Source organism: Sycon ciliatum, chromosome 4, assembly GCF_964019385.1.
Source record: "Sycon ciliatum chromosome 4, ocSycCili1.1, whole genome shotgun sequence".
In the NCBI taxonomy this organism is placed as follows: domain Eukaryota; kingdom Metazoa; phylum Porifera; class Calcarea; order Leucosolenida; family Sycettidae; genus Sycon; species Sycon ciliatum.
In genome coordinates, this window is record NC_088646.1 from 23,470,283 (window position 1) to 23,488,221 (window position 17,939).

General features: G+C 47.5%; 1 protein-coding gene across 3 annotated transcripts; it reads left to right on the forward strand.

Annotated features, from left to right (window-relative positions):
- Positions 1–253: 253 nt before the first annotated feature.
- Positions 254–13,233, forward strand: LOC135815126 (putative uncharacterized protein DDB_G0271606). Of its 3 annotated transcripts, none has more exons than XM_065328370.1 (8): positions 254–664; positions 943–1,085; positions 1,447–1,948; positions 4,030–4,282; positions 4,501–4,721; positions 7,232–7,496; positions 8,948–9,091; positions 12,803–12,930. In XM_065328370.1, exons 3-8 carry the CDS (start codon positions 1,456–1,458, stop codon positions 12,807–12,809), a joined length of 1,383 nt encoding a protein of 460 aa, XP_065184442.1. In that variant the 5' UTR covers positions 254–664; positions 943–1,085; positions 1,447–1,455; the 3' UTR covers positions 12,810–12,930. The 3 variants fall into 3 exon arrangements, with proteins under 3 accessions (XP_065184442.1, XP_065184441.1, XP_065184440.1); XM_065328368.1 differs by having other exon boundaries at positions 269–664; positions 7,232–7,431; positions 12,803–13,233; XM_065328369.1 differs by lacking the exon at positions 943–1,085 and having other exon boundaries at positions 259–664; positions 7,232–7,431; positions 12,803–13,233.
- Positions 13,234–17,939: the final 4,706 nt, after the last annotated feature.

A 17,939-nucleotide genomic window follows, 5' to 3' on the forward strand; every position in this document is an offset into this window, starting at 1 on the left:
TCCTTATCATCCTGAAATTCACTGTCAACTCGGACAGTCGCATGTCACCGCGCTCCTGATGGGCCATGGGTGCAATACTGGACGACATGTTGATCGGTTGATACTGATAGCCTGTGAATACAAGGTGGAGAACGCACTGTGTTGAACCGATCAACCATCAAACAAGGCTTACGGACGACCCAGAACTTGCAGAAGACTACATGACTTGTGTTGTAGTAGATCGACTAGCACTGTACGAGTCGAGTAGATGTACAAAAAACAACGAGTAGATCTACGAGTAGATCTACGAGATAAAATTAAAAGTGGGGGTCCGATACCAGATACGGCGATAAGGAAGCAGTCATTTTGTTACTGACTGAGTCTGTATCTTGCTGCCACAGTCAATGCCAATGCTTGGCTCAGAGATTGCTAACGAACACAATGTTGGTCAACATCGTGACGAAGGCCACCTGATAACTTAGAAGTAAGTGATCGAACTGAACTGAAGCGTTGAGTAGATCTACCCACCAGTCCTTGACCCAGGACCAGAAGCCGCAAAGGTTGGTCTTGAGATCAGCTTGAGCTCGGCCAAGGTCGAGTCGTGCAGCTGCTCCTCCATCTCAGGAGAAGGGACGGAAAGACGCTTTGTTTGGAGGCTTTCAACAACTACTGAAGACTGAAGTCGGTGAGTATGCCAGCCTCAACCAATAAAGACCTCGCACCAGTTCGAACCACACGCCGGTGGATTTCCTGTAGCCTAGCGGGACTATTACTAAAGTTTCGGGAAATGACCAGAAATATTTTTCGTCGAAACTTTCTTATCGGTTTTCGCTTGCATTACGCCATTCCTTAGCATTATCAGCCACAAAGTAAAATTAATATGAAAAGAAGCCAGCAAGATGAGGAAGGCCGAAACTGTAGGAAGACCGTTACGACCTTGTGAGTCCCTTGCTTCTTGTGCAGAATTGGCTGAGTTGAGCGCCAAGGAGTAGACCCTCCTTGTCCATACTGCTCCAAGGTCTGTCACCACTACTGGGTACAAACAACAGGTCTTCAACAGCGTGTCATTCTCACACACACACTTTAGAGGCCGATCTCTCTTCTCAGTAAGTCAATATTTCTAGCAACCGTTTGGTCTGTGGTAATGCCCGCATCCATACTCTTGTGTGTGACTTGTTGAAGTACATGTACATATAAAGCCATCCGATGAGCAGAAGGGGGGAGGGGCGCTGGTACTTGGGTTTACCCCACGTGTTGCTTTATAACTCACTCCTGTAATTATATGTGCACTAGTCTGTTGGGATCGGGAACCCACAACGCAGCCATTGGGATAACAGGCGCATGGCTGGGGTTGAGTATCCGGGAAGGGGTTGCCAGGCTTCTACCACGTGTTCTGGTCATAGAAGCAAACACCACTTGAAGAGCGAGCAGCTGGATTTGGTCTTTCATGTTGTTCATCCCCTGTAGAAATCGGCCATGAGCTCAGGCATCGGCAGTGATGGTGCAGTCAAGCCAGCTGGTCTTGATCAAGATGATGGAACTGCATCGCTACCACCACCTGGCCCTGTGTCTCTTCTCGGTGACTTGTACTGCTCTGGACCTGTGCACAGCCACCAGCTCTATGGAGACGGTCTCCCTCATACAACCACCACCTGCAGCAGCAGCAGCAGCAGGGGTGTTGGTGGTTATCAGGGTGCTAATCATACGGCACTGAGCTCGTCGCATGATGACATTGGCTACAGAACATTCCAGCTCAGCCAACAGCAGCATAATATGTTGCCTGGTGCTGCTCCTGCTGCCGGGATGCATCTCCCTGGAGATCAATACGGAGTATCTCCTTGTCCTGGTAATGTCCCCGTACAGGCTTATAGGTCTGGCAGAGAAGGTGCTATGCAGGCTGCAGATGCAGCTCAGCAACTCTACATGCAGCGACCCGATCCTCTGCACGGGCCTTTAGTTGCGGAGCGGGGTGAGTTCTCCAAGGCGCACTCCGTCATACCTTTTTTGTTTCAAGTATGACAGAGTGAATGAAGTAATCACACCTCCACGACATGCGCTCTCTACAATGACAGAGTAACTCATTGAAACACGTTTCCACTGGCACTATGTTTCCACCTATGCCAACGGGTTAATTTTTAATTCTCCTTTACCCGTATCAAGAAGGGACCACGGGTGTATGTGTGAGTCCTGGTACCCGAATCAGCAGGGCACTAGCTGTCCTGGAAAGACAGGTGTGGTAGGTTCGATGATATTGCCCGTGGATCTTTCTTTTGCAACATTCCAACCTTTAAAAAAAAGAGTGAAATTGCTATGGTGATATGATACAGGCTGCGTAGCTTGAAAGGTGCTGGTGATACTGAATATGTATTGGAAGTTACTTAGTACGTATCTACTATTGCACGATTAAAGAGGTCAATATATGAAATATAGAACGAGTAAATACCGAGGTCCCCCCGAGGTCTTTTACGAGGTCTATATTTCATATATTGACCGATTATGAGGGCAATAATAGATTTATCATGACATAGCATACCTAAACTGTTTTTAGCTGTGTTTATAGGAAGAAAGGAATACTATTGTAATAGTGCATAGTACTTTATGTACATATGCCGTTTACATTGGACATTACTTCTCTATAAACAGAAGTTTCCAGTTGTCACTTGTAGTATGTCCCCCAAGTTCTTTGAGGATCTGACAGTTTGAGTTTGAATCCCAATGTTTGGCTTCAGATTTTTCTTCTTTCAGTTCTGATTTTTTTCTTAGTTGAGGAAAAAGTTCTAAGTCCTCGGGCTAAGTGGTCAATAATAAGTGGTCAATATAAGCGGTCAATATATGCTGATATTTGACCGCTTAGAGATCACAAGTTTCTGTGGGGGTCAATAATAAGTATAGGATATTGACCAAGACGAGGTCTATATGGGAAATATAGGCCGAGTAAAAGACCGAGGTCCGCCGAGGTCTTTTACGAGGCCTATATTTCCCATATAGACCGAAGTCGAGGTCAATATCCTATTTATCACGATTCCTTTGCCATAACCCCAAATTTGAACCTTTAGGAGCTATTCTAACCTTTTTAGTATAGCATTTGTACTATAGTGTACATAGGATGTTGCCTATTTTGGGTACAAGACTGTAAGAACAACAGAGTTCAACATCTGCAGCACAGTGGCTGGGTGGTATAAGGGGTTGCTTGAGATTCATACTGTTGTGCGTTCGAATCCTGCTTGTTCTCTTCCTTTGTCTTCTTTCTTTCAAATTTTCTTTTTGAAGTGGAGAGAAAAATTCTAAGTCCCTCCAAAGTCGAAAGATTACAATGCCTAAGTGGTCGATACAAGCGGTCGATACAAGCGGTCGATATTGCGGCGATATGGGTAATATAGGACCAGTCAAGGATCACGAGAATTAGTGGAGGTCGATATAGAAGAGTGATAAGAGAGTGATAAAGGTGCATTGCACTCCGTAGCTTTTGGCCAGGATGCGCTTAGGCTGTGCTGTGTTCACATGAAGCGTTTCAACCCGGGTTGAGTTCGACCCGGGTCAGATTTCAACCCGCCATGTACACAAAATGAATGGCGCGTTTACATGACGCATTGCGCTTGACCCGGGTTGAAATTTTGCCCCGGGTTGATTTCAACCCTCCCCCCCAAGGGGAGGGTTGAAATCAACCCGGGTCAAGAAAATCGTACAAACGTACTTCTGTGCGTAGCTCGCGCCAGGTTTGAACAGCACTGCACATGCAAATTTCGCGCGAACGGATTCACGTGACCATACAGGACTGTAGAAGTGGACTTTTGGCGGCATATCAGTATTTGACCCGGGTCAACTGTCTTCATGTAAACGCTCACCTCTTTTGTCTATCGTACAGACTTTCAACCCGGGTTGAAATTTCTCATGTAAACACAGCCTAAGTCACGATCCGAACAATGCATGTGTGGGTGTGTGTGTGGGGGGGGGGGGGGGATGGATGGGGGTTGGGTTGGGGAGGGGGGATGCTGAATGTGTCCACTACCTTTTTTTATATCGCTTGTTTGTGGCGTGGTTGTGCTGTAGACTTTGTCAGTGGCAGACCACCAGCGCTTACATCACAGATAACACCGACCGACATCGAAGAGAGGCACAGGCACCTTGATGACAAGGAAGAATCCATCAAGCAGCAGCACCAGATGTTGAAGAAGGATCGGTCTGATCTGGATTCCCTTCGACGAGCGTTGCATGAACAGGAGCTTGCTCTGAAAGAGCGAGAGGCCAGTGTCAATCAACTCAGCGAAGGACTTACAAAGAGGGATGTCGCGTTTAAGGTTCGGTAAGGCAGCGGTGTGTAGCTTTTGTGCAGCATAATTATGTACCAACATTGTGGGAGGGGGCGGGGGGCATTGGGCAGTGAGAGTTGCCTCAACTAGGTGCATTCCCCAATGCAATGAAGTTGGCACACAGATCATAATTATCGCTCCATATTATGTAATACAGTACGCCACAACATGTCACATACCGTCATGCTTTTTGATTGTGTTCTTTTCATAGGCAAGAAGAGTTTGCAGCTCAAGAGAAGGAGTACCAGGAGCTGGTTGACACCGACTTTCGTCTAAAGAAGGAAATTGCCATGGCTGAACAGCACAGGGATGATTTGAACGAAGAGGCTGAGTCTTTGGGAACGAGAAGATGTGACCTGCGTGAAGAAATCACCTCCCAAGGATGGGTTCTTCTCGAGTTGGAAGAGAAGAAACAAAAACTGTGCATACAAGGTACACATGCATTTATGAAACCTCACTCCAACACTCCAATACCGGTCTCTTCACGCTGGCAAATCAAATGTATGTTTCAGCAAGTTTTTAGGCCTGCCGGGCCCAACATGAGACATGAGGGTGCGCAATAAGAAAGGTTTCTACAAGGTACTGTACATGCTAAATATTCCGGACCCTGGTAATGGGTAGGACGAGAACTCCCTTCCCGCTGACATGCTAGTGTTATGTGACTACCCCGTAAGGCCTGGTGTCAGATGCACCTCCTAAATGCATGATGTGGTCAGATTAATATAGATCAGATCCACCAACCGGAGAGACCAGAGACCAAAATACAATGTTCCACATCCACGTTACTATGACTACCCCGGTGCCAGGTCACGCCTTCACAATTAACCATGAGTCGCAGCACGCTTAGAAAAAAAGCCTGTCTGCTTCAAAGCAGAACTTTGCCCTGGTGCCGCTCTAGACTTACATGCTGTTCTGTGCATGGTATGTATATAATTACAATACCGTAAAGTCGCGGATAAAAGCCGGGTTTGCGTACAAGCACATCCCAGATAGAAGCCTGAAAATCAAACGGGTCAAATGCATATAAGCCTGTCGCGCGTAGAAGCCTGGCTTCTATGCAAGCGCGGATCGGGTAGGTCAAGAGTGCATGCGCTATGTACGGTGCATAGTAAAACTGCCGCCATACCGGTAGTCAGTGGTAGATCTACGCGTGCCGATGTGCATACAAGCCTGGCAAAAACTCAGTGGTGCATATAAGCATGGTTTGCATACAAGCCTGGTTTGCATTAAAGGGGAAGTATACCCTAAAATCAACTTTTCACCAGTTGTAGTCTTCGGGGTGCTGAGTCGAATGGTCTTGGTCCGAGGAAGCTGAGACGCTCCCTTCCTCCTTTATTCCCAATCGAACTCGCGCACTTCCACCGAAACTGGGTGACTGCGCCCTACTAGATGGGGATTTGTATGCAAAATCTCACTAAAAGCGCCATTTCGTTCTTATAAAAGCACGGATGACCGCCATTGGCCCATATGTTGTAGTCTTTTGGACGCTGAGTCGACTGGTTTTGGTCTGAAAAGGCTGCGATGCAGCGTTCCTCCTTTATTCCCAATCGAACATGGTTGAACAAGCGGTCACGTGCTCCTGCGTACACCAGTCACCTGGTCACCGTGCCTGCAGGGTACAACTTACTAGCCTGTTTGACCTTTTTTGGGTGCAATCCTGTCACTCGAGTTGAACCTTGGTGTGAAAGTTGTCGTCTGCTGAGTGCTGGCGTGGTGACCAGGTGATTTGGGCACCCAGGAGCACGTGACCGCTTCTTCAACCATGTTCGATTGGGAATAAAGGAGGAACGCTGCGTCGCAGCCTTTTCGGACCAAAACCAGTCGACTCAGCGTCCAAAAGACTACAACATATGGGCCAATCGCGGTCATCTGTGCTTTTATAAGAACGACATAGCACTTTTAGTGAGATTTTGCATACAAATCCCTATCTAGTAGGGCGCAGTCACCCCGTTTCGGTGGAAGTGCGTGGGTTCGATTGGGATTCAAGTAGGAAGGGAGCGTCGCAGCTTCCTTGGACCAAGACCATTCGACTCAGCACCCAGAAGACTACAACTGGTGAAAATTTGATTTTAGGGTATACTTCCCCTTTAAAGCCTGATGCAGAAAGCGGCTTATATGCTTATAAGCCCGGCTATTATCCGCGACTTTACGGTATTTTAAATACTATCATGGAGCAGTTCATTATCTTACTGTGCATATTGTCTCCACGTTCAGTTCATTCGTTGATCACTGTACTTGACTATTCTCAGTAAGGTAGGGCCAGCCTGTTCCCAGCTTGGCCAGCCTGTTCCCAGCTTGGCCAGGCATTGACACAAACAAGCGAACAACTGTAAATTGGAGCAGCATTCGTTTAATGAGTTGGGAAGTTATGTACTAAGTATTTTTAAAGATTCGAGAGCGAGTCTATGGCACAATGCTGACAGTCATGTATAGTGTAACTTATATTTTTTTAATCTTTTTTTCCCCTTTAAAAATATACCTATCATGCACCTTGCCTTGGATGCGTGGCACTGCATCTCTCTGACTGGCATACTTGGTGAAAACTTGGGAACTGAACCTGCTGCTGCTGCTGCTGCTCTTGTACCCCCCAGTCCCCTCTCCATACAGGGCAAGTATTAGTTGGAGGTCATACATTTCGTGCATGCAATGCAAACTCAGACCACACCTCCAGTTCTCATGGATCGCAACAAAGATGCACGGCTACAGTAACACTATTGATTCTGTGCTGTGTGTTGTGTGCTGTGTGTTGTGTGTTGTGTGCTGTGTGCTGTGTGTTGTGTGTTGTGTGTTGTGTGTTGTGTGTTGTGTGTTGTGTGTTGTGTGATGTGTGTTGTGTGTTGTGTGTTATGTGTTGTGTGTTGTGTGTTGTGTGTTCTGTGCTGTGTGTTGTGTGTTGTGTGATGTGTGTTGTGTGTTGTGTGTTGTGTGCTGTGTGTTGCTAGTTGATGAGGCGCTCACTGGATCGGTTCCTGCCCGGCCCACCACAGCACAGCCAGCACAGCCAGCACATGGACCCAACTCGACAACACCTCCTGCTACTCAGCGCTCGCCCTTCCATGGTGCGTCAGTGGCAGGAGCAATGAGCCACTCTCCACACAGCTCTCCAGCTTCTAAGCCCAAGCCGCCGTCTGGAGCTCACATGGCAAGTGCAGGAGCCGGCGCTAGCTCTCAAACCTATAACTACCTGCCTGCAGATCTACAAGCGATGTATGCTAGTGGAGAACAATGAGACACAATATCACCTATTAAAGGGCGCATTCACACCAAGGGATAGAACACTAGTACCGGTAATGGGAAAGTCGCCATGACATTTTTTTGAAATGCGGGCTCACGTGACTTTCCCAGCAATAAAGGCAGTAAGATTTTCCCGGGGGCTCTCTGAGGGCCCGGAAACACTTTACTGGTGTTACTGGTGCGAGATTGAGGCAACTTTCGAGTGTTGCTGAAGACTGAAGTAGTTTGTTATTGAAACTCATTCGGCTTTCTTTCACCTTTTCGTCACAATGCCCCCAACGCTGTTTTCTGCGGACATGGAGATTAATTTGATGAAATTTTATGAGCAGGTGTGGGTTCGAGCCAGCGGATCCACTCTGAAGGCGTCTGAGAAATATAGCCTCGTTGCCGAGAAACTGAATGTGACGGGGAAGGTGGAAGGGTGGCGGGAGGTGACCGGCAATAAAGTGGCGACGAAGATAGATACCCTGAGGGTGTCAAATGCTCTCTACTACTCAAGTAGGTTCAGGCAAAAGCGGAGAACGTGTTGCATTCAGGAGACTGGGCAAGAACAGCATCCATCCTCATCTTCCTTAAAATACAATTTCAAACCAAGAGCATGAGTACGATCCGAGTAGTCGGATCGGACAAGCTCATAGCATGTAATTTGACCCCGGAACCCATGCAGATACTGGTAGATGTGAATGCAACACTTCACGTTTCACGCTAAAACCGGCAGGAAAACTTTGCTGGTATCCCGTGGTGTGAATGCGCCCTAAGGTATGGGATCAGTAATGAAGTGTTACTGAATATCTAACTTTGATAATCAGTAACAGTTGTTCTGTGTGTAGGTAGGAGGGAAAGGGGGATGGTAAGGTGGCCAATACTAGTAGTCAGAGTCAGTTCCGTTCATATGCCTTCAGCGGTCATGAGCAGGATCAAGTGTGAAAACATTCTGACCTATTGGACTTGAAAGTGCTGCATAAATAGTAAATACCAATCCTAATTATAGTGATCAACAATATTCCGCAAATGTGCTCATATCACAAACATTGCAACCAAAGAAAGTGTTGTGTCTAGAACGTTTTCTCTTCACAATCATCAGTGGCATATCGTAACTAAAGGGAAAGGGGAAATACAAGAGCAACAACAACTGCTACTATTGCTACTTGATCTTATTAGCTACACCACCAATCCTCAGTTGTACTACATGTACTTCAAGAACGTGTGTAAAATAATAGTTATTAGTTAGTGCATGTACCGCTTTTGGATAGATTACAATGTCGCATGTTATCGGTGGCTTCGCACACACACGAATGCAAGTTACTTCATAGCTTAAAGCCTTTCTTGTTGCACGGATGCAGTCACAGCGACACAATCTATTTCTGTATTTTCATGTGCCACTCTCCGCTGTCTCCATTCATTTTGTCTTGCACACCGCACAGATGTCAGAGTTCGCTGCGCTGCAGCTGCAACATGAAGTCTGGCAGCAGGATGGTGATCTCCAACAGGGAGCAATGGCTGCTGAAATGCTGGCACAAAAGGAGACAGAGGACAGAGAAAGGCAGAGGCAAGAGAACAGACTCCAGGTATGTGAAGTGGCAGAACTGCACACACATACCTGCAATGGTGCGGAAAGTGCCACATACCCTCATAAGTCCACGTGGCCAATGACCAAATTTCGGATTTGAGGTTGCAATGAAGATTCACATTCGATTGACGCTGACGGTACGGGAAGGCTGGATGAGCTGTAAAAATCTGGCACTGAGCCTTCCTATACATATGCAGCCGTGCACACCCCCCCCCCCCCCCCCCACCCCGACCAGCTACACCCCTGAGACGAGTTGACTTTGTCCGCATTTCTTGGCAGGGTGTTCAGTTCCGGTCCATGTCAGGCGAAAACTGCAGTCACAACTCGCGTGCACATTCTATATGGGGCCATATAACAGCTCTTTGGTCAGACTTCGAGCCCGCTTCCATCTGATCCCGTGGCCAGTACTCCCTTGTCGATGCTATTTTTAGGTAGCTGAGGTCATGGCCTTTCCATTGATGCCACACATGCCTTGCTTGAACAAAAAGACTGCCGCGCTCTGCGCAGAGACATAACAAAGAACTGATCTCGACCAGATGCGTACTCGGCCAGATGCCACGAGGAACGCCCGATTTTCGTGTTCAGCGGCCTCGAATTAGTCTAAAACAAGAGGATTCTATAGTCCAACTCGGATGGTGAGCCAATATAGTTATGATGAAGAAAGGAAAAGGACAAAATGTTTTGTCGCACTCGCTGACTGTATGCGATCTGGTTGTGGACAGTTTGTCATAACTCTTAACATTTTGTCCTTTTCCTTTCTTCATCATAATACTATAGTCCATTCGCCAAATCGGGGCCCCTGATACACTAAAGCTACATGTATGTGCACCGTTTTGAGGAACTCTCTGTGATGGCCCAGGATCAAGCAGCTTGGAGAGGCTGTATTCACGCGGCATAGCACGCATGCAGTCGATCTCTAGCGGAGGAACAGCAGCGGAACCATGTGTTGCACAATACATGTACCATACGTATCGTGTCAATGCATATTGTACGCGATCTGTCAAAATATCTGTCTGAAAAAACATTTTGCACATATCTTGATCGATTTTAACCGCATTCACTTCATCTTAGGCTTAGAATAACGGCTATCATATGTCTGACCTATATATTATGATAGCCGTTATTCTAAGCCTAAGATTAAGTGAATACGGTTAAAATTGATCAAGATGTGTGCAAAATGTATTTTTTTAAGACACAGATATTATGTCATCGACTTCACGATCTTGAATAAGAAAGTGAGAGTGTGAAAAACCTATGGGGCCCAGATTTGGTGAATGTGCTATAGAACACTTAACATCTGTGTTCACAACGGGCGCGGGGACGCGGTGAGCTAGCGGTTCATCCGTGCCCAAACACGCGCTCAGGCTTTCACAAAAAAAACAGCAATTCGACTCGTATTTAGGACGTGCGACGCCTTCGGGTACTAATGTTTTGACCCCGCCAGTCAAGGTGACTGGCATGTACGCTGGTACGCGCCTGATATGCGCTGAAAATTCCAACATGTTGGAATTTCCATTTCGGCGCGTTTCCATGCGCATGGAAGCCTGCAAAAATACGCACAAATGCGTGGTTTCACGCGTACACGCGCCAGTTGTGAACACAGCATTAGGCTCGCACTGCATCGCGGTAGCAGGAAAATGATCGCGGACACCAGCCCACGGCGATTTCCTGGTGGTGGATGACTAAAATCGAGTGAACTGCGCGCACGTTGTAGAAGCGTTGACGGTGAAAACGTGTGAGTTGTGCGAGTAGGCGGGCGCGCCCGGCCTGCATGCACACATCCTGTATCGCCCATTCGCCCCGCACTTTGCACCTGAATGTACGCACCAGATACAGTAGTGCAGTGCTGGACGGAAACCACGCCGTCCACATACATACTTGCATTGCTTTCTGTGACTTGTTTGGCCCCCATTTCCAATCTTCAATCGACTATAACTCTAGATTGCCTTGGAATTTGGAGTCAAATTTCCACAGGTTGTTTCTCACATCTTTCCGGTTTAGAAAAACTAGCGTTTTATGCAAAACTCACGAATTTGATTTTTCGAGTGAACTCCCTATTTTTGTTTTTTGAGCCCTCTTTCCATTATTTCTCCTCAAGTGAAGGGGAATCACGCTCACAGTACCTGCTTGCCATGAACACCAATTAGCCATGAACAGTGTGCCAGTCCAAGAATACTCGCCCAAAAGTTTTGCTTAACGTAATGGGATGTGCAAGGCTATATCCTGCCCGCCATGTGTGCGTGTGTGCGCATGTGTGTGCATGTGTGCGTGTTTGTGTGTGCATGTGTGTACGTATGTGTGTATATACTCAATCTGCGGACAGCATGCTGTTTCGTTCTTTTTGAACTCATCAGCGCAGCACAGAGGAAATGAGGCCGAACCTGATAGCAATGGAAATAAAAATTTCCAATCAGGCCCGAATGTACCTTGCCAGAGTGCTCAAACTGTAAAGTCAGTGAGCTCTGCATAACGCAAACAGCAAAGGCACTACCCCACGCAAGAGTGCTCAACTGCTACAAGAGCAGGAGCGAAATACTCAATCTGCGGACAGCATGCTGTTTCGTTCTTTTTGAACTCATCAGCGCAGCACAGAGGAAATGAGGCCGAACCTGATAGCAATGGAAATAAAAATTTCCAATCAGGCCCGAACGTACCTTGCCAGAGTGCTCAAACAGGCTGACAAGTCAGTGAGCTCTGCATAACGCAAACAGCAAAGGCACTACCCCACGCAAGAGTGCTCAACTGCTACAAGAGCAGGAGCGAAATACTCAATCTGCGGACAGCATGCTGTTTCGTTCTTTTTGAACTCATCAGCGCAGCACAGAGGAAATGAGGCCGAACCTGATAGCAATGGAAATAAAAATTTCCAATCAGGCCCGAACGTACCTTGCCAGAGTGCTCAAACTGTAAAGTCAGTGAGCTCTGCATAACGCAAACAGCAAAGGCACTACCCCATGCAAGAGTGCTCAACTGCTACAAGAGCAGGAGCGAAATACTCAATCTGCGGACAGCATGCTGTTTCGTTCTTTTTGAACTCATCAGCGCAGCACAGAGGAAATGGGGCCGAACCTGATAGCAATGGAAATAAAAATTTCCAATCAGGCCCGAACGTACCTTGCCAGAGTGCTCAAACTGACAAGTCAGTGAGCTCTGCATATGTGCGTATATGTGTGTATGTGTGTGTGTGTGTGTGTATGTGTGTGTGTATGTGTGTGTGTATGTGTGTGTGTGTGTGTGTGTGCGTGCGTCGTGCGTGCGTGCGTGCGTGCGTGCGTGCGTGCGTGCGTGTGTGGTGGATACCAGGCTAGAATTAGTGGTGGTCAATTCATCAGCCTTGCAAGCTGTTGAATGGTGTATTCCCAGCACAAGTTGCTATGCCTAGCATAGCTGTTCGCTATCATCGCTTCCGCGATGGGCATGTCTGAGTCTGAATGTGTTTGTGTGTGTGTGTGTGTGTGTATGTGTATGTGTAAATGGAAAAATAGGGATTCACTGGCCAGAAAAGTCACTTCAATCAGCTGTGTGGTGGATACCAGGCTAGAAAATAGTGGCGGTCAATTCATCAGCCTTGCAAGCCGTTGAATGGTGTAATCCCAGCACAAGTTACTATGTCTAACATAGCTGTTCGCTATCATCGCTTCCGCGATGGGCAGGTCTGAGGTCTGAGGTGTATGTGTGCATTTGCGGGCAATATTGATTGTGTCATTAGGAGATGAGTGACTTTCAAGTGGCTCAGCGGCTGGCAAGAGAGGAGCAGCAACAGCAACATGAGGAACAGCACCAGGCGCAGCAACGGAGACGGCAACAGGAGGAAGAGCACCAGGCGCAGCAACGGAGACAGGAGCAGATGGCCGTTCGCGAGTCTCAGACGGAAGCACTCTCTGACGTTTCCCTGCCTTCTGAAGCGGAAGGCATCAATGCGATTCGGTCACGGCTGTCACACATCTCGTCGTCCTAGCTCTGCATGTGTGTATTTCACACATCCTTGTGTGGAGTACGTATGCCTAGCTAAGCACGAGACCGTGGCAAAGCTGCGTATGTGCCGGCCTTTACGCACATTAAGACACTGCTCATGCTTGCGGGTACATGTATGTGGGTTTGTGCTCTTGCCCAGCTGCTGAATGATCCTGAGCATCTCTAGATCACTGAGTAATTGCTAACTGTCATCCTGGTCACAGAATTATTGTATACTACGTGTGCTGTGCAGGAAACTTGCACGGAAAACCAATCACATACGATTTCGCACATCTTCCTTGTACACTGTACTACTCGGCTGCTGAAATACAAATCTCATTCTGCACTACACTACAGTACTGTCGGGTGCCGGCGAAGAACAGAGCACCCAAAGAAAGAACAGAGCACCCAAGAAAGAACAGAGCACCCAAGAAAGAACAGAGCACCCAAGAAAGAACAGAGCACCCAAGAAAGAACAGAGCACCCAAGAAAGAACGGAGCACCCAAGAAAGAACAGGCTAGGGTGACTTGGCCCACTGAGCACAGCCAGGCTACCGATTGTACGTGGTGACTCTACTGTAACAAACTCTAACTACGGCCTAGGCTACGACTCTGACCCCCCCCCCCCCCAGTTCTTCGCCATGCCCGATAGTACTGTACCCTTGTATTTGTTTACTCCCTCCTTGTGGCATGACTGTACAGTCGGGATCATGGCATCATACCGTAGTGACGCACATAAAGGCCCATGCGCCGAGGAGTGAGTTTTTGCGTCATTCATTTGCTATTTTTTTGCGGGGACGTTTTGTCTCACACATAGGCGCATGCGCTTGAGTTGCTAGTGTACCGGTACCTTGCATAATTATGCACATAGTGCAGTACCGCAATGGCGGGATTATGCATATTGAACTATGTGGACATGGTGTTTTTGTGGTGTCTGTGTGTCACGGGATAGACTGCATTTAGGTTCACTTATAAGCCCATGCGCTTATTTGAGAAGGTGCGCTTATGCCCGGTATAGGCACATGCACTTATATGCGTGTCACCATGGTCACTATGGTAGCAACTATGCTGGAAAAACACTTTCCAAATGCTTTTTATGTACCGTAATCTTGCGCATTTACTGATTTAGGGACATGTTCTTATTTTCGACTATGAGCACTCTCACTTATAGGAACATGCACTGATACTTTTTACTTTACTTTACTTATAAGTGAAGTAAAATCACAAAACCGCACGAGGTTCATCATGGTTCCATTGTACTGGCATTCACCAATACCATGCGCACTTTCACATGTACATGTCGATGTTTGTCTCTCGCATAATATGATAATTATTATAAGACCATGGTCTCTTATAATCGATCGGAAAAACGCACTTGTGAAAGGACCGAAAACAGCGACTTTTCGATTATAAGACCAAGACTTAGTTATATACGCACGGCATGAACTGAAGCCAACCACTGAGTCTGTTCAAACTGTAGCCGCTGGTGGAATGTGGTGCTCAGTGTCGGACAGTTTGTTCATATCGCAGCAGTCTGGGTGCTAGGCCGGAATCTTGTGATCATTGTCAGCAGCAGTACTGTAAAGACAACGAGTGGTAACAGTTAGTCTGGTAGACTCTTTTTGATCTTCTCAAAAAGTGCTACACATTCATTCGACTCCTCACCTGATTGCACACGTGCCAATTCTACCAATTTTGGACTATTTTTTAAAGACATCTCTTTTCTAAATCTTCGACCAGAATCACGGGCTATACTATAGTACCGGTGCTGCCGCCGCACTGTACTGCATTCACGGAGTGTTGCAGAGGGGGGGGGGGGGAGACATGGGGAAGCTGCCATACAGGAATGTGAACCCCCACTCCAGCAACGGCACCGCGGCGACGGCATAGCTCGCTCAAAAACCTCTGTTATGTGAAGTTCTTGCGTGTTGCTCCCAACGTGGGAGCTCGCGCTTTTCCTTCCGACCTGAAATGCTGGATGCTCACTTGATTGACTCCCGACTGCCATCGATCATTCCAGAGCATACACATGAGAAGTCCATCAAACCAGGGAGTTCTGTTGTTTAAACGACTCCCTGCATCCAACCTTCCACTCGGCAGACCTGCAAGACAGCACCGCTCCTTGCTCCATACACAGTCAGCAGGAAAGTGTGAGCTCCCACCGGGACTTGGCCCAGGCAGATTCTGGTCCGGTCGCCTCGATATTTGGGCGGGTGGGTGGTGGAACAGGTCTGGTGGCAGGGCATTCCACGTTGCAATGGTGCAAGCAGGGAATCCTTGGAGGCAGCTATTCCGGGTGTTGGCAGGCAGGCCAGTTGTCATCTGGTATGGATGGGAATCCTGCAGCTGGAGAGACTGACGGGTAGGTCTTGTCTCGGGGACACGGTGAGTGGCTGGTTTGGGCAGCTTCAGAGGGCTGGATGCATCCAGATAGCAGAGCTTGTAACATGATCAAGTGACAGTCCCACCTGGAAGCAGGCCGATTTTAATATAACCGTGCTGCGACCCACTTAACAGTGAGACATGGCGACCTGGCGCAAGGGCAACAAGGATGCAGTAAATGGGATTCCGGCCTGTGGTCTTTGACTGGTGGATCTGATCCACATCATGAATGTCATTGTACTAACAGTCATGTAGCATCCTCCCCCGCTGTTGAGGAGCTGCATGGTGAAAAGTGACCATGGACATAATCATTGGTGACGGTGATACTTCTGGAAGCCTACATAGTTATAGTTATACAAGAGAGATTGGAGGCTTTGTTACAACTCCGAGTTTCACGTATTACTACGATCATCAGGTTGCCTGATGATCGTAGTAATACGTGGAACTCAGAGTTGTAACAAAGCTTCCAATCTCTCTCTTGTGTACAAGGCTCTGCCCTACATGGGAGCTCTCTTCGGACAGTGAAGCACACCACTTGACTAGTTATAGTAAGTAATTTAGTCTGTTATAGTTATACCCAGTATGGCCGTGGTCCGTAATCATGGTAATGCCGGTGTACATAATCGTTATGTACTGGTATGGTCACTCCACTCTCGATCTCTGGTCTTCGTCACTCTTGGTAGGATCGGTATGACTGACTCTGTATTTATTGAGCTGAAAGTCTCATCAGGCCAAGTCAACCAAAAATCAGTGCCAATGCGGCAGTGGGTCATGGTCTATCAGCATCGCCCTCTCTGAAGTGGAGTCTTGACCAAGCGCAGCGCGCTATCCTACGTGTCCCCGCGCCTGTTCATACACTACCACACCAGTCACTAGTTTACAAATCGCTCTTCATTTGCCTTTGGCTAGTGCTAGCTAGCCTTGATCTACATAAATTCTTTTTTCTACATAAATTCACTACTACTGTATAGTACACTACAGAGTACGACTCGTCCCATAATAATGATAATAATTATTATTATTATTCATGTGCACGCTAATTTGAACGCTATTATTAAAAATACAATCATGCCCAATCATGTAGACTTGAATGATCTTACCCCCATGGGTGGCGGGTGCGCTTGCACTTGGGTTGGCGACGCTACTCACGACCGCTGCACCACAAGTCATTATACACTGTACACACACACACACACACACGCACGCACGCATGCGCACACACACACCACACACACATGAACCCTACCCCCCCCCCCCACACACACACCCACGCACGCACACACGCGCCCCCCCCCCCCCACACACACACAGGTGTCAAGAGTACAACACACTGATGCACGCAACATACTGACATACTGACATACTGACATACTGAAGTACTTACGATTCCCGACCAGTGTAGTGACGACAGTGCGTATTATCAAGTTCAATACTGACAATATTCATGACTAATATCACGCGGGTCCACCGAGATGTTGTAAGGTGACTGCACATCGTGACAACCCGGTAAACCGCAAACCTGCATTGACACTTGGGGGTCAAGACAGACAAGAGTCGCATGTGATCAATGGCGGCAGCCAGCTCGACGACCACCTCGGATCGCGGATCGTGTGGATGGGCCAGAAAGACAAGGATGCTTGTCACAAAGTTGTTTTCACTGATGCCGAAAGAAAACTATACTGAGTTCGCTACACCCTGTATGATGCATCGTCCACCGGAGATGTAGTCATGTAGAAGTATGTGGATACCGGAGATACTAGTAGTTGCTTGGCCAGACATACCGCATTGCCGACCCGTGGATTCCTACGGCGCTGCACTGGTAGGCTGCGAGCCTGGGAGACATCCCTTTCATATTACGTTTCGGAGAATTGCGCCGCAGCGTCCCACACCAGCGTGAAGTTCAGATCTTTCAGGATCGTCTCCGCGCTGTGCAAGACGAAGAGAACTTGGAACGAAGACCAGCTCTAGACTGAAGGTGAGTGCAACAGACCGCTTTCTTTCGTAACTTTCGATGTTATAAAGGGTACAAGTGTAATAATAACCTCACATAGAATGTACTACAGTACATCTACTGTACATTGTATTGATGAATACTGCTGTAGAAAGTTGGCAAGAAGCACCGGTACTAGTCTGAAAGATGGCGTTCAAAACACGCCGACCACCAAACGCTCTATTTACATGTAGCTGCAAACAATGTCCTGTGACATGTTTCAAATGTGCACTCGCTCCTTTCACTATCAATATCAGCTCGCTCCTGGTGCCTTGTTGATGGGTGGCGATATCTTGCTTGGCAAGCCGATGCATCAGGTCGCGCTAGGCGCAATGCCGACGACACAACAACTGCTCCCAGGATGGACATCTTCAGGTTGCATGAAAAAGGAAGGATGATAATGGTTTGAAGACCATACAAATGTACTTTTTGTTCTTGGAGACATTGTTCTGCCAAGAGCATCTCAGTAGTTTTGAGTTTTGAGAACTACAAGGAGGTTTGCGCTGCGTCAGGGGTATAT